Here is a 17341-nt window from a genome sequence, read left to right as displayed (position 1 = left end):
CCACGGACCCAGACATGACCACCAGCAGCAACTTGGCCTCAGATGTCATAATAGCCCCAGGTAGTAGCACAGGCCTCTCAAATTAGCATGGGCTGGGCAGCAGCATGGTCTCTGGACTTCAGCATGGCTCCAGGTGGCAGCTCAGACCCTTGGCGGTTGCATGACCTTCAATAATAACAAGAACCAAGGATCTTAACATAGTCCATGGCTGAAGTAGGGTCACAAACCTAAATATGGCCCCTGGCCACAGCTTGAACCAGATGTCAACATGGCCCCCGGATAGCAGCATGACCCTTGGGCACCAAGATGACCTTCAGTGTTAACCCAGAATTTGGGCATCTGTACTGACTTGGGTAGAAACTAGAGGCATGTACAGCGATACAGGGCCATGGACCCAGATATGGTCCTTGGCAGCAGTTCAGGCCCAGATGACATCATGGCCACAGATGGCAACACAAGACCACTCAGATTGGCATGGCCCCAGCAGCTGGTATGTCCCTTGGATGCAAACAAGGCCACAAGTAGTGGCTAAGAAGCTGTGCATCCTTGTGGCCTTTGGTGACAACAGGGGCCATGGACATCAATACAGACCCCGGCTGCAGTAAGACCACAGACCTAGACATGGTCCTCGGCAGTATGCTGCCAATCATACTTCTTTAATGTTAGTAGTGACATGTAATTTACAGATAGAGTCATTAATATATTTTTATCACTTATTGTTTGTGATACTGGCTATATTGTACAGTTACCAAATGAACCACACTTTGAAACTTCTGATATTTGAAATTGGGCTCTTGAATTGTGATCTTCCATAAAAAGCCTTCTGTGTGCATGCAGCAAGTGTGATTCATCAAAGTCCTCACCGTTAGGTATAATGCTTCATTGATTACTGCAGAGAAGTGAGTAATAGGAGCAGAGCTGCTAAATATAGAGATACAAATAATCACTCAGTCATGGGAAACTATGACAATGTATTTTGTGTACTCCTTCATGCATCAGAGATGTAAATTCATCTTACATTGTCCAAAGGTGCTGCAAACAAAATCGGAGGATCCTAGCCAGGTGGTGGTGGTGCATGCCTTTAATCCCAGCACTTGGGTGGCAGAGGCAGGTGGATCTCTGTGAGCTTGAGGTCAGCCTGGTCTACAGAGTGAGTGCCAGGACAGGCTTCAAAGCTACACAGAGAAACCCTGTCTCTAAAAACTCTAAGAACAAAACAAACAAACAAACAAACAAACAAACAAGAAAACAAAACAAAACAGAGGATCTTAACAATGGCTCCTGAGGGTGCCTTTGCACATTTCCATCAGCCATATTTCCATGCTAGAAAGCATGTTAGAGGAACTTCAGAGCTACTTTAAATTTCCAATGAAATATGTTAAAGTTATTAGCTAAAAATACTGACCAGGAATTAAAATGAAATGTTTCTTGATGTCAGTCACATTACAGCAGGACACCTGTCACACTGATTCACACAAGCACAACCAGTGTAGAGAGGACCCTGGCTAGTCCTTCCCCTATGAGACAGGATCAGAATTAGCCACGGTTGGTGCGGGACAATTGTCTATATTCTGTCAATTATGTTTTAAATAAATGCTGATTGGCCAGTAGCCAGGCAAGAAGTATAGGCGGGACAACCAGACAGGAAGTAAAGGCGGGTCTAGGAGAACAGGAGAATTCTGGGAAATAGGAAGCCCATTCCTTCCCAGTCCTGTCCAGACACCAAAGAAGAAAGATATGATTACCCGGCTGAAAAAGGTACCGAGCCATGTGGCTAACATAGATAAGAATAATGGGTTAATATAAATTATAAGAGTTAATAAGAAGCCTGAGCTAATGGGCTAATAAGTTTATCATTAATATAGAACTCTGTGTGATTTCTTTGTGACCTAACGATTGTGGGAACCGGGCGGGACACAGGAACCTCAGTCAACACAGGGTGCTTTCTAAACACACATTCCTGGGCCTGGTCCCTCCACACTATGATTTAGTAGAAGACTAAATGTCCTTGCAATCCCCTATAATTTGTTTTAAAACATAAGATTTTAGTTTTCATAGCTCATAATTAACGGGATTAGATTACACAGACTAATTTGAAGATCTGATATGATGACAAAACACTATTGAAATTATTCGGGTAACTCAAATACTAAACTCTAAAAATACATATTACTATGAATCACTTAACAAAACCATAACTGGCTGTGATGAAGAAGGAGGCACGGAAGGCAAGCTGCATACGTGGCCATCCTCAGCCTTCCAAGTACTATCAAGATACCTATGAAAAATCAGCTTAAGAATCTGTCATATCAGGGCATTCCAGGATGAAGTTTAAATGTATAATGAAAAGATACACATCTTTAGATATTATTAGAATTCTTGTTCAAATGTTTTTGTGAAATCAGCATTTTCTTCCTGCTATATTTTCTTCAAGGTACGAAAGCTTAATAGAAATGAACTAAGATCCTGTTAATAACTCTAATAAGTCATTTTAAAGTAAATAATATGTGCATATGATTTAAATACTTTAATATACGACACGGAGTAGAAAAATAACAAATGATACATTATAAAATCAAGATTGACTTGTAAAAGAAATTAATAGACTTTCTCTTATTTGCCTTTGTCGTCTTTACACATTTCATTTTCTTAAAAAAGGAAGATCATTTCAACGATATTTGAGAAGGCCTTCCTATTCTATGTAGCCCAGGCCCTTAAACTCACAGTCTTTCCTAAATCAGTGCAAGGATTGTGGGGAGAAATATATTACCATGCCCCCTCCTAAGATTAAAGCTTTCACCTTAGAATAACTGTTCAACGTCTCATCAGTTCCAAAAAAAAAAAAATATAGGCCAATTCCCATACCTCTTCAACCAGATTTCCCTAATGTAAACATCATATAAATCTACTGGCACCAAGAAAGCAACCAATTAAGAAAACAGATTGGTACATAAATACTGACTATATAGACAGCTGGATTCCATCAGTCATCGATGTCTCCTTTGTGGTCATCTAGTAGATACTATGTTTAGGTATTATATCCCTTAGTTTCCTCTAGCCTGTACAGATGCTCAACCTTCCTTCTTTCATGATTTATATGACCAGTTTGCAGATGTACTCTCCAGACAACTAATGCCTCTCAATTTGTATACTTCTCTTGTTTTCTAACAGTTTAGTGTTCTGAGCATTAAAAATAAATTGAGAAGCAGACAGGGTAGTGCAGTCTATAACCCAGCACTTGGAGGGTGAGGCAAACGGATCCAAAGTTTAAGTCCAGCCTAAGATGTTTAAGGCCACCCTAGGTTACCACATCAAGATCCTGACACAACACAAAAGCCCAAAACCAAGACTATAGATGCAAAGTTCTTCATCATGCTAAAGCAGTACATGATACCAACATGACTGAATTTATGGTGAGAATAAGCAGAGCTGTTTGATAGGTGAGTGTCTGCTAGATTTCCTGCTTTCCACATATCTTTCTGCTGTGAGAGTTGTAACTGCTTGCTGCCTATGCTCAAGAGGAGTGAAACATTCACTTTGCTTTCCCCTGGGGATAAGAACTTAAGAACATAATTAAGAATTACAGTGAAAATACATTTTTCTCTTGTATTTATATATATTTTGAGTTTTAACCCCATGTCATACTAATAATTCGCTCGTTAAGGTGACCAAACTTCCCTGCTCTTACCCGTATCTTCATTTTGTTTCTGCCATCCTAAGCATTAACTTTATTGTAAAAAGAAGTTTCTTTTATTAGAGATTTTAGGAACCAAGATTTGGATCCTAGAGAAATTTATTGCTATGGTATCACTGCTCCTAAGCAGTTTTTATAAATCTAGGCATGCGCGCGCACACACACACACACACACACACACACACACACACACACACACACACGTGCACATATGCACAGAAACTCACAGTTAAGTTTTGGTAAACAGCTAATGTGATATCATATACACATACTATTGACTGAATTTTTCCCCATATATATATATATAATCCCAATCCATACAAGGACACATCAAGAAAGTAAACGGGCATGCCAGTTAGAAAGTTCTATCTTCTAAACTTGAGAAAATAATATGTAATATTTATGTCAAGACTTCTAAGGGGGTCTTAGGACTGGAGGGGTGGAGGGAGGGTGTGTGGGGGAGCAGGAGGGAAGTGGGAGGAGGGGAGGAAGTGGGAATTTTGATTGGTATTATTTATAAAGTAATAAAAAATAAAAGAGAATTTTGAATAATACTAAAAACGTAACATGTTTTTAAAGATGTTTTAGTTGCTTTCAAGTGAGTTCAGGGCAGTATAATAGTCATCACAACCTAATGTTACATTATTATACACACCCCAAAGAAACATGACATCCATGTGCAGTCATTCCGTATTTTCCTTTCCCAAGTGGATCATCACTGACTTACAACTTTTATCTATGCAGCTGATTCCTCAAGACATTTTGTTCAACAGTAACCATGCTTTAGGTTTGTGCATCTGCATCTTTCTCCTCTCTACTGCCAAGTATTCCATAGTAGAAAAGACATTTTATTTATCATTACTGGCCGTACATTTGCAGTGCCTCCACCATTCAGTGACTATAAGAAAACGGAGCTATGAGCATGCACAAGAAGTTTCCCATGTATATGTTATTTAGTGAGATAGATGGACAATTCAAGTATCCAATGATTAACTGATGATTATACAGCTATGAAAAAGGTACAGAAATTTTGAAAATTGTAATGTAGGACTAGAAAAAGTACTGCAGAGAAAACAACCTTTAAAATAGCTCAAAACAATTTGAGAGATGAGAACAGGTCTCCAAAGCACTGCCTCCAGCATCTGGTAACCATCATTCTATTCATAAGTTCTACAAGATCAGCTTTTATGTCACACATATGATAGGGTCAACCAAGAAAACAAACATTCACCAAAGGAACAGAGGGTTGTACCTACAAATAGCTCCACACATCTACAGATAATTGATTTTTGACAAAAATAAGATAGCATATTGGAGAAAAGACAATCTTATCAATAAATGTTTCTGGTCAAATAGCATCCCAATCACTGATAAGATCAGTCCGAAATGGACTGAAACCTACATATAGGACTCAGAACTATGAAAATGCTATGGAAACAATGCTGTGTGTACTAATTTTTTGACACATTGTAAGAGTACATGAAATTAAAAAAAAAGATAGCCAGTCAGTGGTGGCACACATCCTTTAATCCCAGCATTCAGGAAGCAGAGGCAGATCTCTGTGAGTTAGAGGCCAGCCTGGTCTACCAAGAAGCTAGTTCCAGGAGGGCTCCAAAGCTACAGAGAACCTTGTCTCAAAAAACAAAAAAAAGAGATACCTAAAACCTGTGTAGCAAAGGAAACAAACATTAGGGTGAAGAGTGAAAAACTATTTGTAAAACTATATATCGGAAAAGTATTATATATAGAATTATAAAAAAAACAAAAAATAACAGCAAAAAATCCAAAACACAAGTAGCCTGGTATTAAAAATGGGAATTAACCAAGCAGACATTTTCAAAATACATTACAAATGGCTAATAGGTAGATGGCAACTAAAAAAGAAATAGGAGAGGAAAAAAGGAAGAGAGAGAGAGAAGAAAAGAAAGACAGGCAGGTGGGCTCAACAATCTCTGTCAACCTGTAACTTCTGACATAAACATCCCCCCACCCCGCCTTTGTCCTTAGGATTCTCACAGGTAGGTATTTCCTAAGGTTTCTCTCCTCTCTCTTTTTCTCTCTCTCCCTCCCAACCCCGAACCCTTTTTTCAGAGAAAAACAGCGGGTACTTTAGGTCTAAGGCTAACACACATGATTTCCAATTGAAATCCCTAACTTTGGTGTTTTTGAAGATATTTTGATCCATTTCCTAGTCATCTATTGGAGAGCTTAGCCTGAGAATCCTCCCTGCTGAACAGACCAACTTCCAAGGTTGGGAAAAACCTCTTGCAAGTGTTGAGGGACACTCTCCCTCACAGACAGGGAGATTAGGAGCACCACATCATCTCCAAAGCTGCAGCTAATTAATAAAAATAGCAGACTCCAGCACCTGACTACACCAGCGAGCTTCAAAATCTAATCATTCAGCTCTTCACTAATCTTTTTCTGATGCCTTTCCCTCCATATCATTCAGGTTCCAAACTTGGAACCTGACACTTAAAACCTCTTAAATCTAACCTAATCTACCATTTGACTCTTCAGTGGACTTTTCCCTTGATCTTCTAGTTGCAGTGAAACATTCCTGCCACTGTCCTCATACACAAGTGTCAATTTCTTACTTTCCTGAGAGTCTCCCCACCTCCTTCCCACTGGCAGAAAAGGATGTCCCTACTTCTGGACTGTCAAAGTACTACCTTACCTTTCAGGACTCTGCTCAAATTGTATTTATAAATAGATATCTTTTATTTCCTATGTTTCTTAAAAACTTATATATTTGCCTTTTCTTTTTTAGAAAAAAACCCATATTTTATTACAAAACTTAATTACAACTAATAATTTAAAAAGTTCTTGTACTTTAAGAAACTATTTTATTAAAAAATTATTATGAAAATCCTACAAATAAATAAAACTATTATTCACATACCCAAAGTAATGAGGCCCAGAGTCTGTACAGCTCAATGTACTTCTGTGCAGTAGGAACAGAAGCTGGGAAGCTTTACATTAAGTCCTACACTTTCAGCTCCGAGTATATTTTATCTACCACTCCCCCCCCACAAAAAAAAAAATGACAGAAATAGATCTAGAGAAAACACTTAGCCTTTCTTGTCATTCGTGTCTGCACCACACTCAGTTCTTACTCTCCCTAGAACTCCTTAAGGTAATAGCTCCCCTACACTTCTGATATACTCAGCAAAACTGACGTCTATTTATTTAGCTGCTGGGGATCCAACCCAGAATCTCAGCACACTAGAAAAATGGTCTACTGTTGAGCTACATTCCCAGCCCCTACTTATTTTTTAAAAGTAAGTATTTAATAAACTGTTTGGTTGAATGAATGGGTAAGGGTAATAAAGTGTGGCTAATAAAGTAACTAGCATTATATAAGAGCACAAAAATGGTGAGAAGTTTAGAAGTATGCTTAATTAGAAAAGTGGCTACTTTATAAAAAGCCATCTTTGTTCAGTAAATAAACAAATATCCAAGGAATTAAATAATAAAAAAGGGTCTGTAAATAGTCAAAGATTCTGGTGAATTCAGTCAGTTCCATCTTTCTGTGATAATTACTTTCCAAGGGCTTGGCTCAGCTGTGCCCTATGATTTGATCATTTGTCATTAAGGCTTTGCATATTATTTATTTTCACTCTATAGCATTTATGGAGGAAGGCAGCAATGGAAGCTCCCTTGTCTGTGATTCTTCCCACAGATAATAGAAAATAAATTGCAATTAGATTTTGGTAATTGTATATAATTAACTCAAAATGAGCTGTTAATTATAAAAAATATGTTTTTTAACTTTCTCATTATCTCATTTATTTTACTTCCAAATTCTTAATGCCTCACTTGAGTCAGTTTGATATTTTAAATACACAGAGTACTTTTAATACTCAGATAATTTAAATTTCCAATAAACAAAATCTAGCTCATAATAAATTTTATCTAGGGAGTTCTCCTATTACATCAAAGAGCTGTGAGGTAGAAAGAAGGTCATTCTCCTAATGGGTTTGTGATTAGTCTTCCAAAGCATCAGGCACTTCTAGCTCCAGCAATGCAGGCTGCTCAAGGCAGTGGAGGACTCTTGACTGATCCACCTCTACCATTTCCGTTACCAATTGAGTCAGCGAGAATTTACTGTCTTTTCCTTTTTAAATTTCATTTTATATTTAAAAATTATTTAAGAGCTACTGGGTGAGGAATTCTTGGCTTCCCAATAACTCTCACACTGTCAAAGCAGTGACTAACGCTGCTATTCTTATTCTTAGATAACAATATTTCAAAAGTCCACGTCCTCATCATCAAAGGCACACTAGGAGACAGTCTCTGGAAGCAGTGTATGATCTTACCACTCTCACAGTTTAGGGTTTAAAGCATACACAGTATAATGCCTGGAAACCTTGCTAAGCAGGCCTGTCTCTTCACGGGAGGGGAGCACCAATTTTCACAGCGTTCTCTATACCACCTGACCACCAGTCAGGAAGTTTTCTGAAATCCTAAACAGGAATCTGAACAGCTACAAACTTCCAGGAGCAAATTAGCATGGCCATACCAGTTATCTACGGTATGACTGCAGTATCGGACAAAGGTTTATTCTGCTCAGTCTCAGTTCAGTTCATGGTGCTGGAATGTGCGCAGGAGCTCATTCACATCACGGCAGATATGCTACAGGAAGCAGAGGGTGGGTCGATCTTTCAGAGAACCCCTACTTCTGGATATGTGGGCCCATTTCTAAAGCCCAAGTCTCTGGGTGGGGGTTCATTTCAGATTCAAACTGTAACAATCTGTTCAAGTCTAATTTACAATAATAAATACTCAAAGTATCTTGTAAAAATAACTTCTGGGCCCACCAACTTTATTTTGGAGTAGTCTGTCTTTTAAAACATACCAGAATACTGAATTTGGAGATTTCTTTTGGTAAGATGGCATTTTTACTATATTAATCCTACTGATCCATGAGCAATCTTTCCAATCTTCTGATATATCCTCATTTCTTTCCTTGATGTCTTAAAGTTTCACATCACTCAAGTCTCCCACTTGCTTAGTTAGAGCTAACCCAAAGATATTTTCTATATATTGAGGTTATTGTGAAGGTGTGTGTTTCCCTGATTCCTTTCTCGGTCTATTTGTCATTTGTATATAGGAAGGCTGTTGATTTTGTGTGTGAATTTGTATACACCCACTTTGCTGAATGTGTTTATTAGATGTTGTAGTTTCCTGGTGCAATTTTTAGGGTCATTTATATATACTATATATCATCTGCCAATGATGTGGGAGGGCCTTCTGTTTTAATAAAGAAACTGCCTTGGCCAACCCTTAGGTGGGTGGAGTAGACAGAACAGGAAGAAGGAAGTGAGGTAGATGGTTCAGTCAGATGCCATGCCTCTCCTAAGTGAGATAAATCACCATGCCTCGCTTCTCTGGGGCAGACTGCCGTTCCCTCCTCAGGGAGACAGATGCGATGAAGCAGCCGCCAGGACAGACATGCTGTACTCTTCCCCGGTAAGACACCACTCGTGGTGTTACACAGATTATTAGAAATGGGTTAAAGCAAGATGTGAGAATTAGACAATAAGAGGCTAGAAATAATGGGCCAGGCAGTGTTTAAAAGAATACAGTTTGTGTGTTGTTATTTCTGGGCATAAGCTAGCAGGCGGCCGGGAGCAGGGCGGCAGGAAGCCTGCCCGCAGCTCATCTACATGCAAATAAAAATATTTTGACTTCTTCCTTTCCTTTTTGTGTAACAAATATCTGATTTGATTTAAGGCCCACTCTCTGAGATGGATGATACTAGATACCGCTAGGGTAGTCAAGAACCTGAGACTGATAGGTTAGAGGCCTGTGGGAAATATAGATAGTACTGTTCTGTTAAAGCAATGTAGCAATCAAATGATTGCTAATGACACTCTGCTATACCCACAGATGTGTGTCTTGTTCAGCCATCATCAGAGAAACTTTCTCCTGTAGCAGATGGGAACAAATACAGAGATCACAGACAGACAATTTGCAGTGAGTGAGACCCTGGACTACTCAACCCTGTAAGGGATATTTCCATCAACTCCCTCCCTTCAGGGCGCAGAGAACTCGTGGAAGAGGAGGCAGAAAGAGTTAAAAAGTCAGAGAGAATGGATATCATGGTATCAAAGCCTTCTAGAGACAACAGAGCTGGCACACACTTGAACTCACAGAGGGTCTGCACTGGACCAGGTTCCTAGAGCTGAAAGGAAATGTGAACACTCTGTCCATCCTTAACTCAGACGCTATCTCCAATTGATAGCCACTTGCATATGAAAAATTACCTTTCTCCAAGGGAATATCACTGGGAAAACAAACCATTCTTAAGGGTAGGCCTATGCCCAACAGTAGATGACCAACACAAAAGCACCTTTAAAGGTTCTTTGTCTCATTATATTAACTGAGGGTGTTTTTTCCTCTGTTTTGTTTGGTTTTGCTTTCTACCTTACAGGTTTTTTTGGCTTCTTATGGCTTCCAGTTTGGGCTTCTATAGGATTCCTGAGTATATAAATGCATGTCTCTGCATTTATATTTATTTCTTGTGCTTTTACTTTAGCTGCATTTCTTGTTGGTTGTTTTGTCATATTCTGATTTTTTAAATTTATCTTTATTTATTTTTATTTACAAGAGACCGAAAAGGTATGGATCTGAATGGGAGGGGAGTTGGGAAGGAACTGGGATGAGTAGAGGTAGGGTAAACAATAATCAGAATATATTGTATGAAAACAAATCTATTTGTTTGAAAATTTGTATGAAAAACAAATTATCTGAACATAAGAACTTATGTTCCATCATGCTTATTTTATCACTGTGTGTAATACTAAAGAACATGGAATAACTTGAATGCTTGGTGATAAAAACTTACTAGTTAAGCTACCTATATATACTATGGAATGTTATACACTTATAATAAATAATGAATTAGCATTTGTAGTAGTTTTCTATTTATTATTTAAGAACTTACCACAAATTAGTTGGATTAAATAAAATGAACTTATTACTTTATAGTTTTGTGACTCAGAAGTCTGATGGGATCTCACTTGGATAGTCAGGTATCAATCAGCAGGCTGTTCCCTTGTTCACTGAAGGTGCTACTTCCTTGCTGGTTATCAGATATCTGTTCTTATTCTTTTACCTGAATTTATTAGCCTGTGTTCGCCTTCCTCCATCTTTAAAGCCAGCAAAGGATGGTGGAGTCACTTTCATATTTATAATATCCATTTTCCTTTTTTTCTTCCATGTGTCTGGACCAGCACATAAAGATTTTCCACACTTAAGGGCTCCAGCATTTAGACTGGGCCCATTAAAAGAATCCAAAGTAACCGCTCTATGTCAGTGTTTAATCATACCTGCAAAGTCTCTTTGGCATGTGAAGCAACAGATTCAGGCATTCCAGTGATCTTGAGCATGAACCTCTTTGGGTGAGAAGTATTTCTTCATGTTTGTTTATGTATTTATTTAATTAGAAAGCGTGTGCAGGCCACAGTGAGTACATGGAAGCTCAGCAATTGGAGCTGTCCTCCTACTATGTAGATTCCCTGGGATAGAATTTAGTTAATCAATCTTGTTAGTGCGGACCTTTATGCACAAAGCCATCTCACCAGCCCCTTATGGGGGAAGATTATTAGATTATTACAACTATCTATCTAAAAACTTGATAATCATTAAGTACTATGTGGAGTGGGGAGGCCTGATGTGTTCAGATTAACCTGAAGTATATACATGTGCTGTGTCTATAAGCATAAAGAGAGGTTTAGGAACTTACATATCAAGGTACCAATAATTAATTGAGTCAACCAAAATAGGATAGGGAATGAGATACAGAACAAAAGAAGACTGATATTTTTTAGATATGCCTCATTTTATTTTTTATGTGACTATCTTACTACTTGTAAGATAAAAGGGTATTAATTTTAAATTTTAATGAAGGTTAAACTATTTGAAGATTATGATTTGAATGTTTTCTAGATTATGAAATGAATGTATTATTAAAAGCATACTGATTTATCAGATGTAGAAATTACATATTACACCAATATGATGAGATTATAGGTGTATTTAATTTTCTTGCTTTGACTTGCTAGCATTTTTAATGTTTTTATGTCATATGTAAGTAAAGATATATATATATATATATATATATATATATGTACAGACATACATAAAATAGTATTAATAGAAAAAATATTTTAAACTAAAAAGTAGCAAAAAGGCTGGACATGGTGGCTCACACATTTAACCTCATTACTTAGGAGGCGTAATCAGGGAGACTTCTGTGTGTCCAGGTCAGCCACAGTCAGTGAGTTTCAGATCAGCCAAGTCTACACAGTGAGACCCTGTGCCTCCCTCCAAAAAAAGTAACAAAATTTTTACATAGCAACTAAAAATGTTAATGCCCCCACAAAGAAAACTATCAGGGAATGAAAATTCTATAAAGAAGAAATACTAAGTGCTGATACATATATGTTCATCTTATTTGAATATTGGAAAGTTGCTAATTACATAGGATTCTGTTTATTAAATTTCCAAGTGTTGCTTAAATATTAAAATCAACATTAGAACGATAATTAACTTGACTGAAAACATAACTCTGTCCCTTTCTAAAACTTCTCTGAAAGAACAGTAAAAGAATGAGAAGGATAGAAGCCCATCAAGTTGTAGAAATGTGACAATAGGCAAAAAAATGTCACAAAGTTCAGCAGTCTGAAAAGCATATATGAGTTGAATTCAATTAGCAAACTAGACAAACAAAATCAAAAACTGCTATGGGTGGAGAAAGAAAAGGACTGAACCTTGCCAGAGAAGTCCTCAAAGCCTTAGGGCAGGCCGGAAAGCAGCAAAATCACAAACAAACAACCCTACCTCACCAGAAAATCAGCTGTCTGAAAGTGGCCTGAGCCTGAACGGCAAGCTGCCCTTGGCTCTCTGTCTCCATCTAGTGGTGGAGACGGGAGCTGTGCCTTCAGAAAGGTGGGAAAGTGACTGCTGGTGGGGAGATGGATCAGTGGGTAAAACGATTGCTGGGTTTGATCTTTAGCACCCATGTAAACAACAAAAAGCATAAACAAACAAAGAAACAAATAAAAGAAGATACCCAGATAGGTGTCAAATGCTTGTAATTCCAGCACTGGGGAAGCGGAGATAGGTGAGGCTCACTGACCACCCTATTTGTCAAGTTCCAGGTCAGGGAGATGCTGTCAAGGGAAATGGGAGATGGATTTGGAAGGCATTAGGGGGAAAAATGGATGGTGAATATGATTAAAATGCATTGCATGACATTCTCAAAGTGTTAATAAAAATATTATATTAACAAGGTAGATGACACCCGAGGAATGATAAGCCCAAGGTGGTCCTCTGGCCTTCGCATGTACTCCCACACATGAACACATGCACATGTATACATAAGAATGACCCTAGACTTGGGAGTCTGAAGCACAGTTAGGGTTAGAAAGACAAACAGTTTAAAGGGCCTCTTTCTCCTTCACAGAGCTCCTCGCATTGCCAGCTGGTATAATGTAGATCTTAAGTGTTCTGGGGGAACTTCTGGCTGCTGGTGGTACATTTAGATGAGCCATGAACACAACACTGTGGACACACTCTTTTTCTTTTCTTCTTAAATTTATTAAAACCCCCCCATATTTTCTCATTTTACATACCAATCCTGTTTCCCACTCCCTCCACCTCCCCGCTCCATCCCATGCTCACTCAGAGTGGGTAAGGCTTCCTAGGAGGAGTCAAAAAGTCTAGCACATTGCTTCGAGGTAGGACCAAGACCCTCCCCATTATATCTACGCTGAGTAAGGTATCCCTCCAAAGAGAATGGGTTCCAAAAAGCCAGTACAAGCAGTAAGGATAAATTCTGGTCTCATTGCCAGTGGCCCTACAGTCTGCAACTGTCATACAACTGGGGGACATACTCTTGAATGGGATAGGAATACTGGCTCTTTTTCTCTGTTTCCTTACTACCATGAGGTAAACAACTTTGTTCTTCCAAGTGTTCTCTACCACGATACTCTACCTCACCACAGACTCAGAAACAATAGGCTAACTCATCACAGACTGAAATCTCTCAAATAAAAATGATCTTTTCATCTTTTGAGTTTTTTTAAAAATGCATTTGTTATAGCAATGAAAACCTGACTAAGAGCAGCCTAGCTCATAAAATGGTCCCATCCAATTTTCTCAGCAAGTCATACAACTTATCCTTAGGAGAACTGACTACCTAAAAGAAAAAACTTATGGGCAGAAACCAGGTAGAAGTCCTCATGGCTCTAACCTAACCATAGGAAACCCAGGAGTTGACAAACTTAGCTGACACTTATCAAAACTTTTCATAGCTCTTTACCACTTTTGCTTAGAAATAGCAGTGGCTTACTAGACATCTGTGGACAAAATAAACTTGAACTTGTTAGAAACAGAATAAAGTACCAGGAACAGAAGCAGCTTCAAAACCTACTACAAAACATCTTCAGAGTTATGAGAAATATGACACATATAAAACAAGAATGGGCGAATATTTTTTAAAGCCACATTTGAAGAACAGTGGTTCTTTGACATTAAAAATTACAGCAATAATAAAATTGAACAGAAACACTGAAAGATAAAATTCAGCAAGATTCTTATGGGCTAGAGGGAAAGATAAAGATGAATAGTAAAAATAGGAGAGGAGGAAAAAGAAGCAAGGAAAGATGCTCTAAGAAATTCAACATCTGAATTTCAAGTTCCAGGAAGAGACCACACAAGAATAGACTCAATAGACTGCAAAAAGTACATTTCTTTGGACTGAAGCAAGTTTCCCAACTGTAAGAGCACTCTGTTCACTTGGTACAAAAATAGGTGTTTAAAAGGCTAACTCATGTTCAGAAGCACTAATGTTACAATAATTCACAGAAAGACAAGGTCAAGATACTTTTCATAGAGAACGAATAACAAAAAGATCAGTATTCAAACTGCATCGATTTTAAAATGGCAGTAAATATAGCACAGCTTAATAAAGAAATAGTGAGGCACACAGTAGTAGCTACACAATAAATATTTGCTGACTAAACTAACACAGTTTTACACAGTATTAAATGATTTCAGAAAAGGGCCAGGAAATAAAATTCTGTATAAGCATAATCTTTATTACTCAATATAGAATACAATAATTATGAATAAAATGGCTTAAAGATTGTTTCTGAGAGGTAGGATTGTGAATGATTTTTATTCTTTTAAAACTTTAAAAAATTTCACAATGAGAATGTATTTATGCAGTTTTATGTGATCAAAAATAGTAATAAAAACCAAGCATATAGCTCACACACATGACCTGTGTGTCTCAGTAGAGGTAGGAGGATCAAAAGTTCAAGGCCAATCTTGGTCAGATAATGAGTTCAAGACCAGCCTGAGCCGGTTGAGACTGTGCCTCAAAAATACCATAATTACTAACATTTAAAAAAAAAGAAAGAAAAAGAAAACAAGCTAATGATCAAGATAAAGGTAAAAACAATTTTTGGATTATCAAACACATTCTAAATATGTATATCCTTAGTATTTTCAACATCCCCCACCCTCAGGTTTACCTTGGTCCAGAGTCACTACCATTCACATCGAGACTGAGTTCTTGGGGTTTAGTAAACTCTTTATCAGCAACCAGTTCTCGAGACTTAAATAGAGCTTGAGTCCTTAACCTGTAAAAATAAATTTAAGAATGTCTAACCCCAAAGCACCTGACAGACTCAACACACACACACACACACACACACACACACACACACACACACACCACACACAGAGAGAGAAAGAGACAGACAGACACACACATACATACACACACGTCCTAAATACACATTAAGTAGGCCCATCAGTTTACAAGACTTAGATTTTCCATATAGAAGCATGTGGGAAGACTGAGTTGGTGAGAACATGATTTTAAAACTCAAGACTGTAAATGAGTGTTTTGCCCATGTGTTAGTTACTTTGCTCTTAGTTACTTTTCCAGTCACTGTGATAAAACGTTAGACCAAAAAGTCTGAGGAAGAAAAGGTTTATTTGGCTCCAAGTTTGATGGTGTATTCCATCACAATGGGGAGAACCTGGAAGTAAGAGGTTGAGGCAGCTGGTCACACTGCATTTGTGGTTAGGAGGCAGGAGATAAATGCTAGACTTCAGCTAGACTTCTCCTTTTCATGTAATCTAGGACCAGACCTCAAACAACCATATACCCACAGTTAGAGTGAGGTCTTCCTATTTTAACCAACCTAACCAGGATAGGCCTTTAGAGGCAAGCCTGGAGGATTGTTTTATGTGATTCTCTATCCTGTCAACTCAACAATCAACATTACTATCACAATTTTCATTACTGTTACAAAATACACAAGTAAATAAATTAATGGGGGAAAGATTTATTGGACTCATGGTTTGTATTTCTATTTCTGTGGGTCTGCGGTGAGGCAGAAGAGCATAGCAGACAAAAGCTGCTTACCTCATGTCAGCCTGGAAGCAGAGAGGGACAGGAAATACCCATCAAAGGCACACATTGGATAGGCCTGTCTTGTAGATTTTACCAAGTCATAATAATGCCGGAAATTGTGAATTATCAATAGCTTTAACAGAAAAGATCAACTCATTAATGGGTTAATGGATTATTCCAATGGCTCAATTACTTGATTAGACCAGAGCCCTTATGAGCCAATCATATCCCTTTAAGTTCCATCTCTGAACACTGGACTTTATGACTGAGCCTACACCATGTGGGCCTTTTGAGGAAACACTTTAAATAGAAGCCATTTAAGTCATCATGGTCTAAATAAAGACTTTTGTAATTCTCAAGTATTATTGACTCTGTAAAACATAAACTTCGGAGGTACCCAACTTCTCATGGTGACACTTCAAAGAGTTGGGAGATCAGTGACAATATATTTTCTTTAGGACACGGACAAAAATAGAACTAGGTGTCCTGGTTAATTTCATTTGTCAACTTGACATAAGCTAGAGTCATTTGTGAGAAGGGAACCTCTATTGAGAATGGCCCCTACCAGACTGGCCTGTGGGCACTTTCTTGATTAATGATTGATATGAAAAGGTTCAGTTCCCTTCAGTGCTGGTGGTCCTTGGTGCTGTAAGAAGGCTGAGCAAACCACAGAGAGAAATGAGTATGCAGAGTTCCTCCATAGCTTCTGCTTTGGTTCCTTCCTTAATTCTTACCCTGACTTCCCTCAGTGATGGACTATTACCTGGAAATAAACCCTTTCCTCTCCAACTCGCTTTTGTTCACGGTGTTTTATCACAATAGAAGAACTAAGACAGAAGGCATGGTATCTACTGAGATTAAGACCATACTCACATGTACTGAGAAGGAAGGGCTGTTGAAAATATCCGTACAAAAACCTTTCTAGAATTTAGGGATCAGTCACTGATAACAAATAGGTGATGCTTAACATCCATCCCTTCAGCTTTTCGGAAAATGATTTCTGATTACATGTACAAGTATATTCTTTAACTATGAAAAAAATTGAGAAGGAGGTAGTGCACACCTTTAGTACCAGCATGTGGCAGGCATAGGCAAGTGGATCTCTGAGAGTTCAAGGCCAGCCTGGTCTATACAAAACAAATTCCATGACACCCAGAACTGTTACACAGAGAAATCCTGTATCGAAAAACCAAAACAACCAACCAAACAAA

General features: G+C 38.2%; 1 protein-coding gene across 6 annotated transcripts in view; it reads right to left on the bottom strand.

The window, feature by feature from the left end:
* The window catches only part of Kiaa1328 (KIAA1328 ortholog), a 284272-nt gene that overhangs the window by 75229 nt on the left and 191702 nt on the right, over positions 1 to 17341 (bottom strand). For 4 of the 6 annotated variants that reach the window (XM_038329545.1, XM_038329546.2, XM_038329549.2 and 1 more), the window contains one exon: positions 15241 to 15348. The exons of the other annotated variants lie outside the window; for them this stretch is intronic. In XM_038329545.1, coding sequence (XP_038185473.1) covers positions 15241 to 15348 — 108 coding nt within the window. The remainder of the gene's footprint in view (positions 1 to 15240; positions 15349 to 17341) is intronic. 6 annotated transcript variants of the gene reach the window in all.

The sequence above is a fragment of the Arvicola amphibius genome, chromosome 5 (assembly GCF_903992535.2).
Source record: "Arvicola amphibius chromosome 5, mArvAmp1.2, whole genome shotgun sequence".
Lineage (NCBI taxonomy): Eukaryota > Metazoa > Chordata > Mammalia > Rodentia > Cricetidae > Arvicola > Arvicola amphibius.
This window is presented reverse-complemented; position numbering and strand designations above follow the sequence as displayed.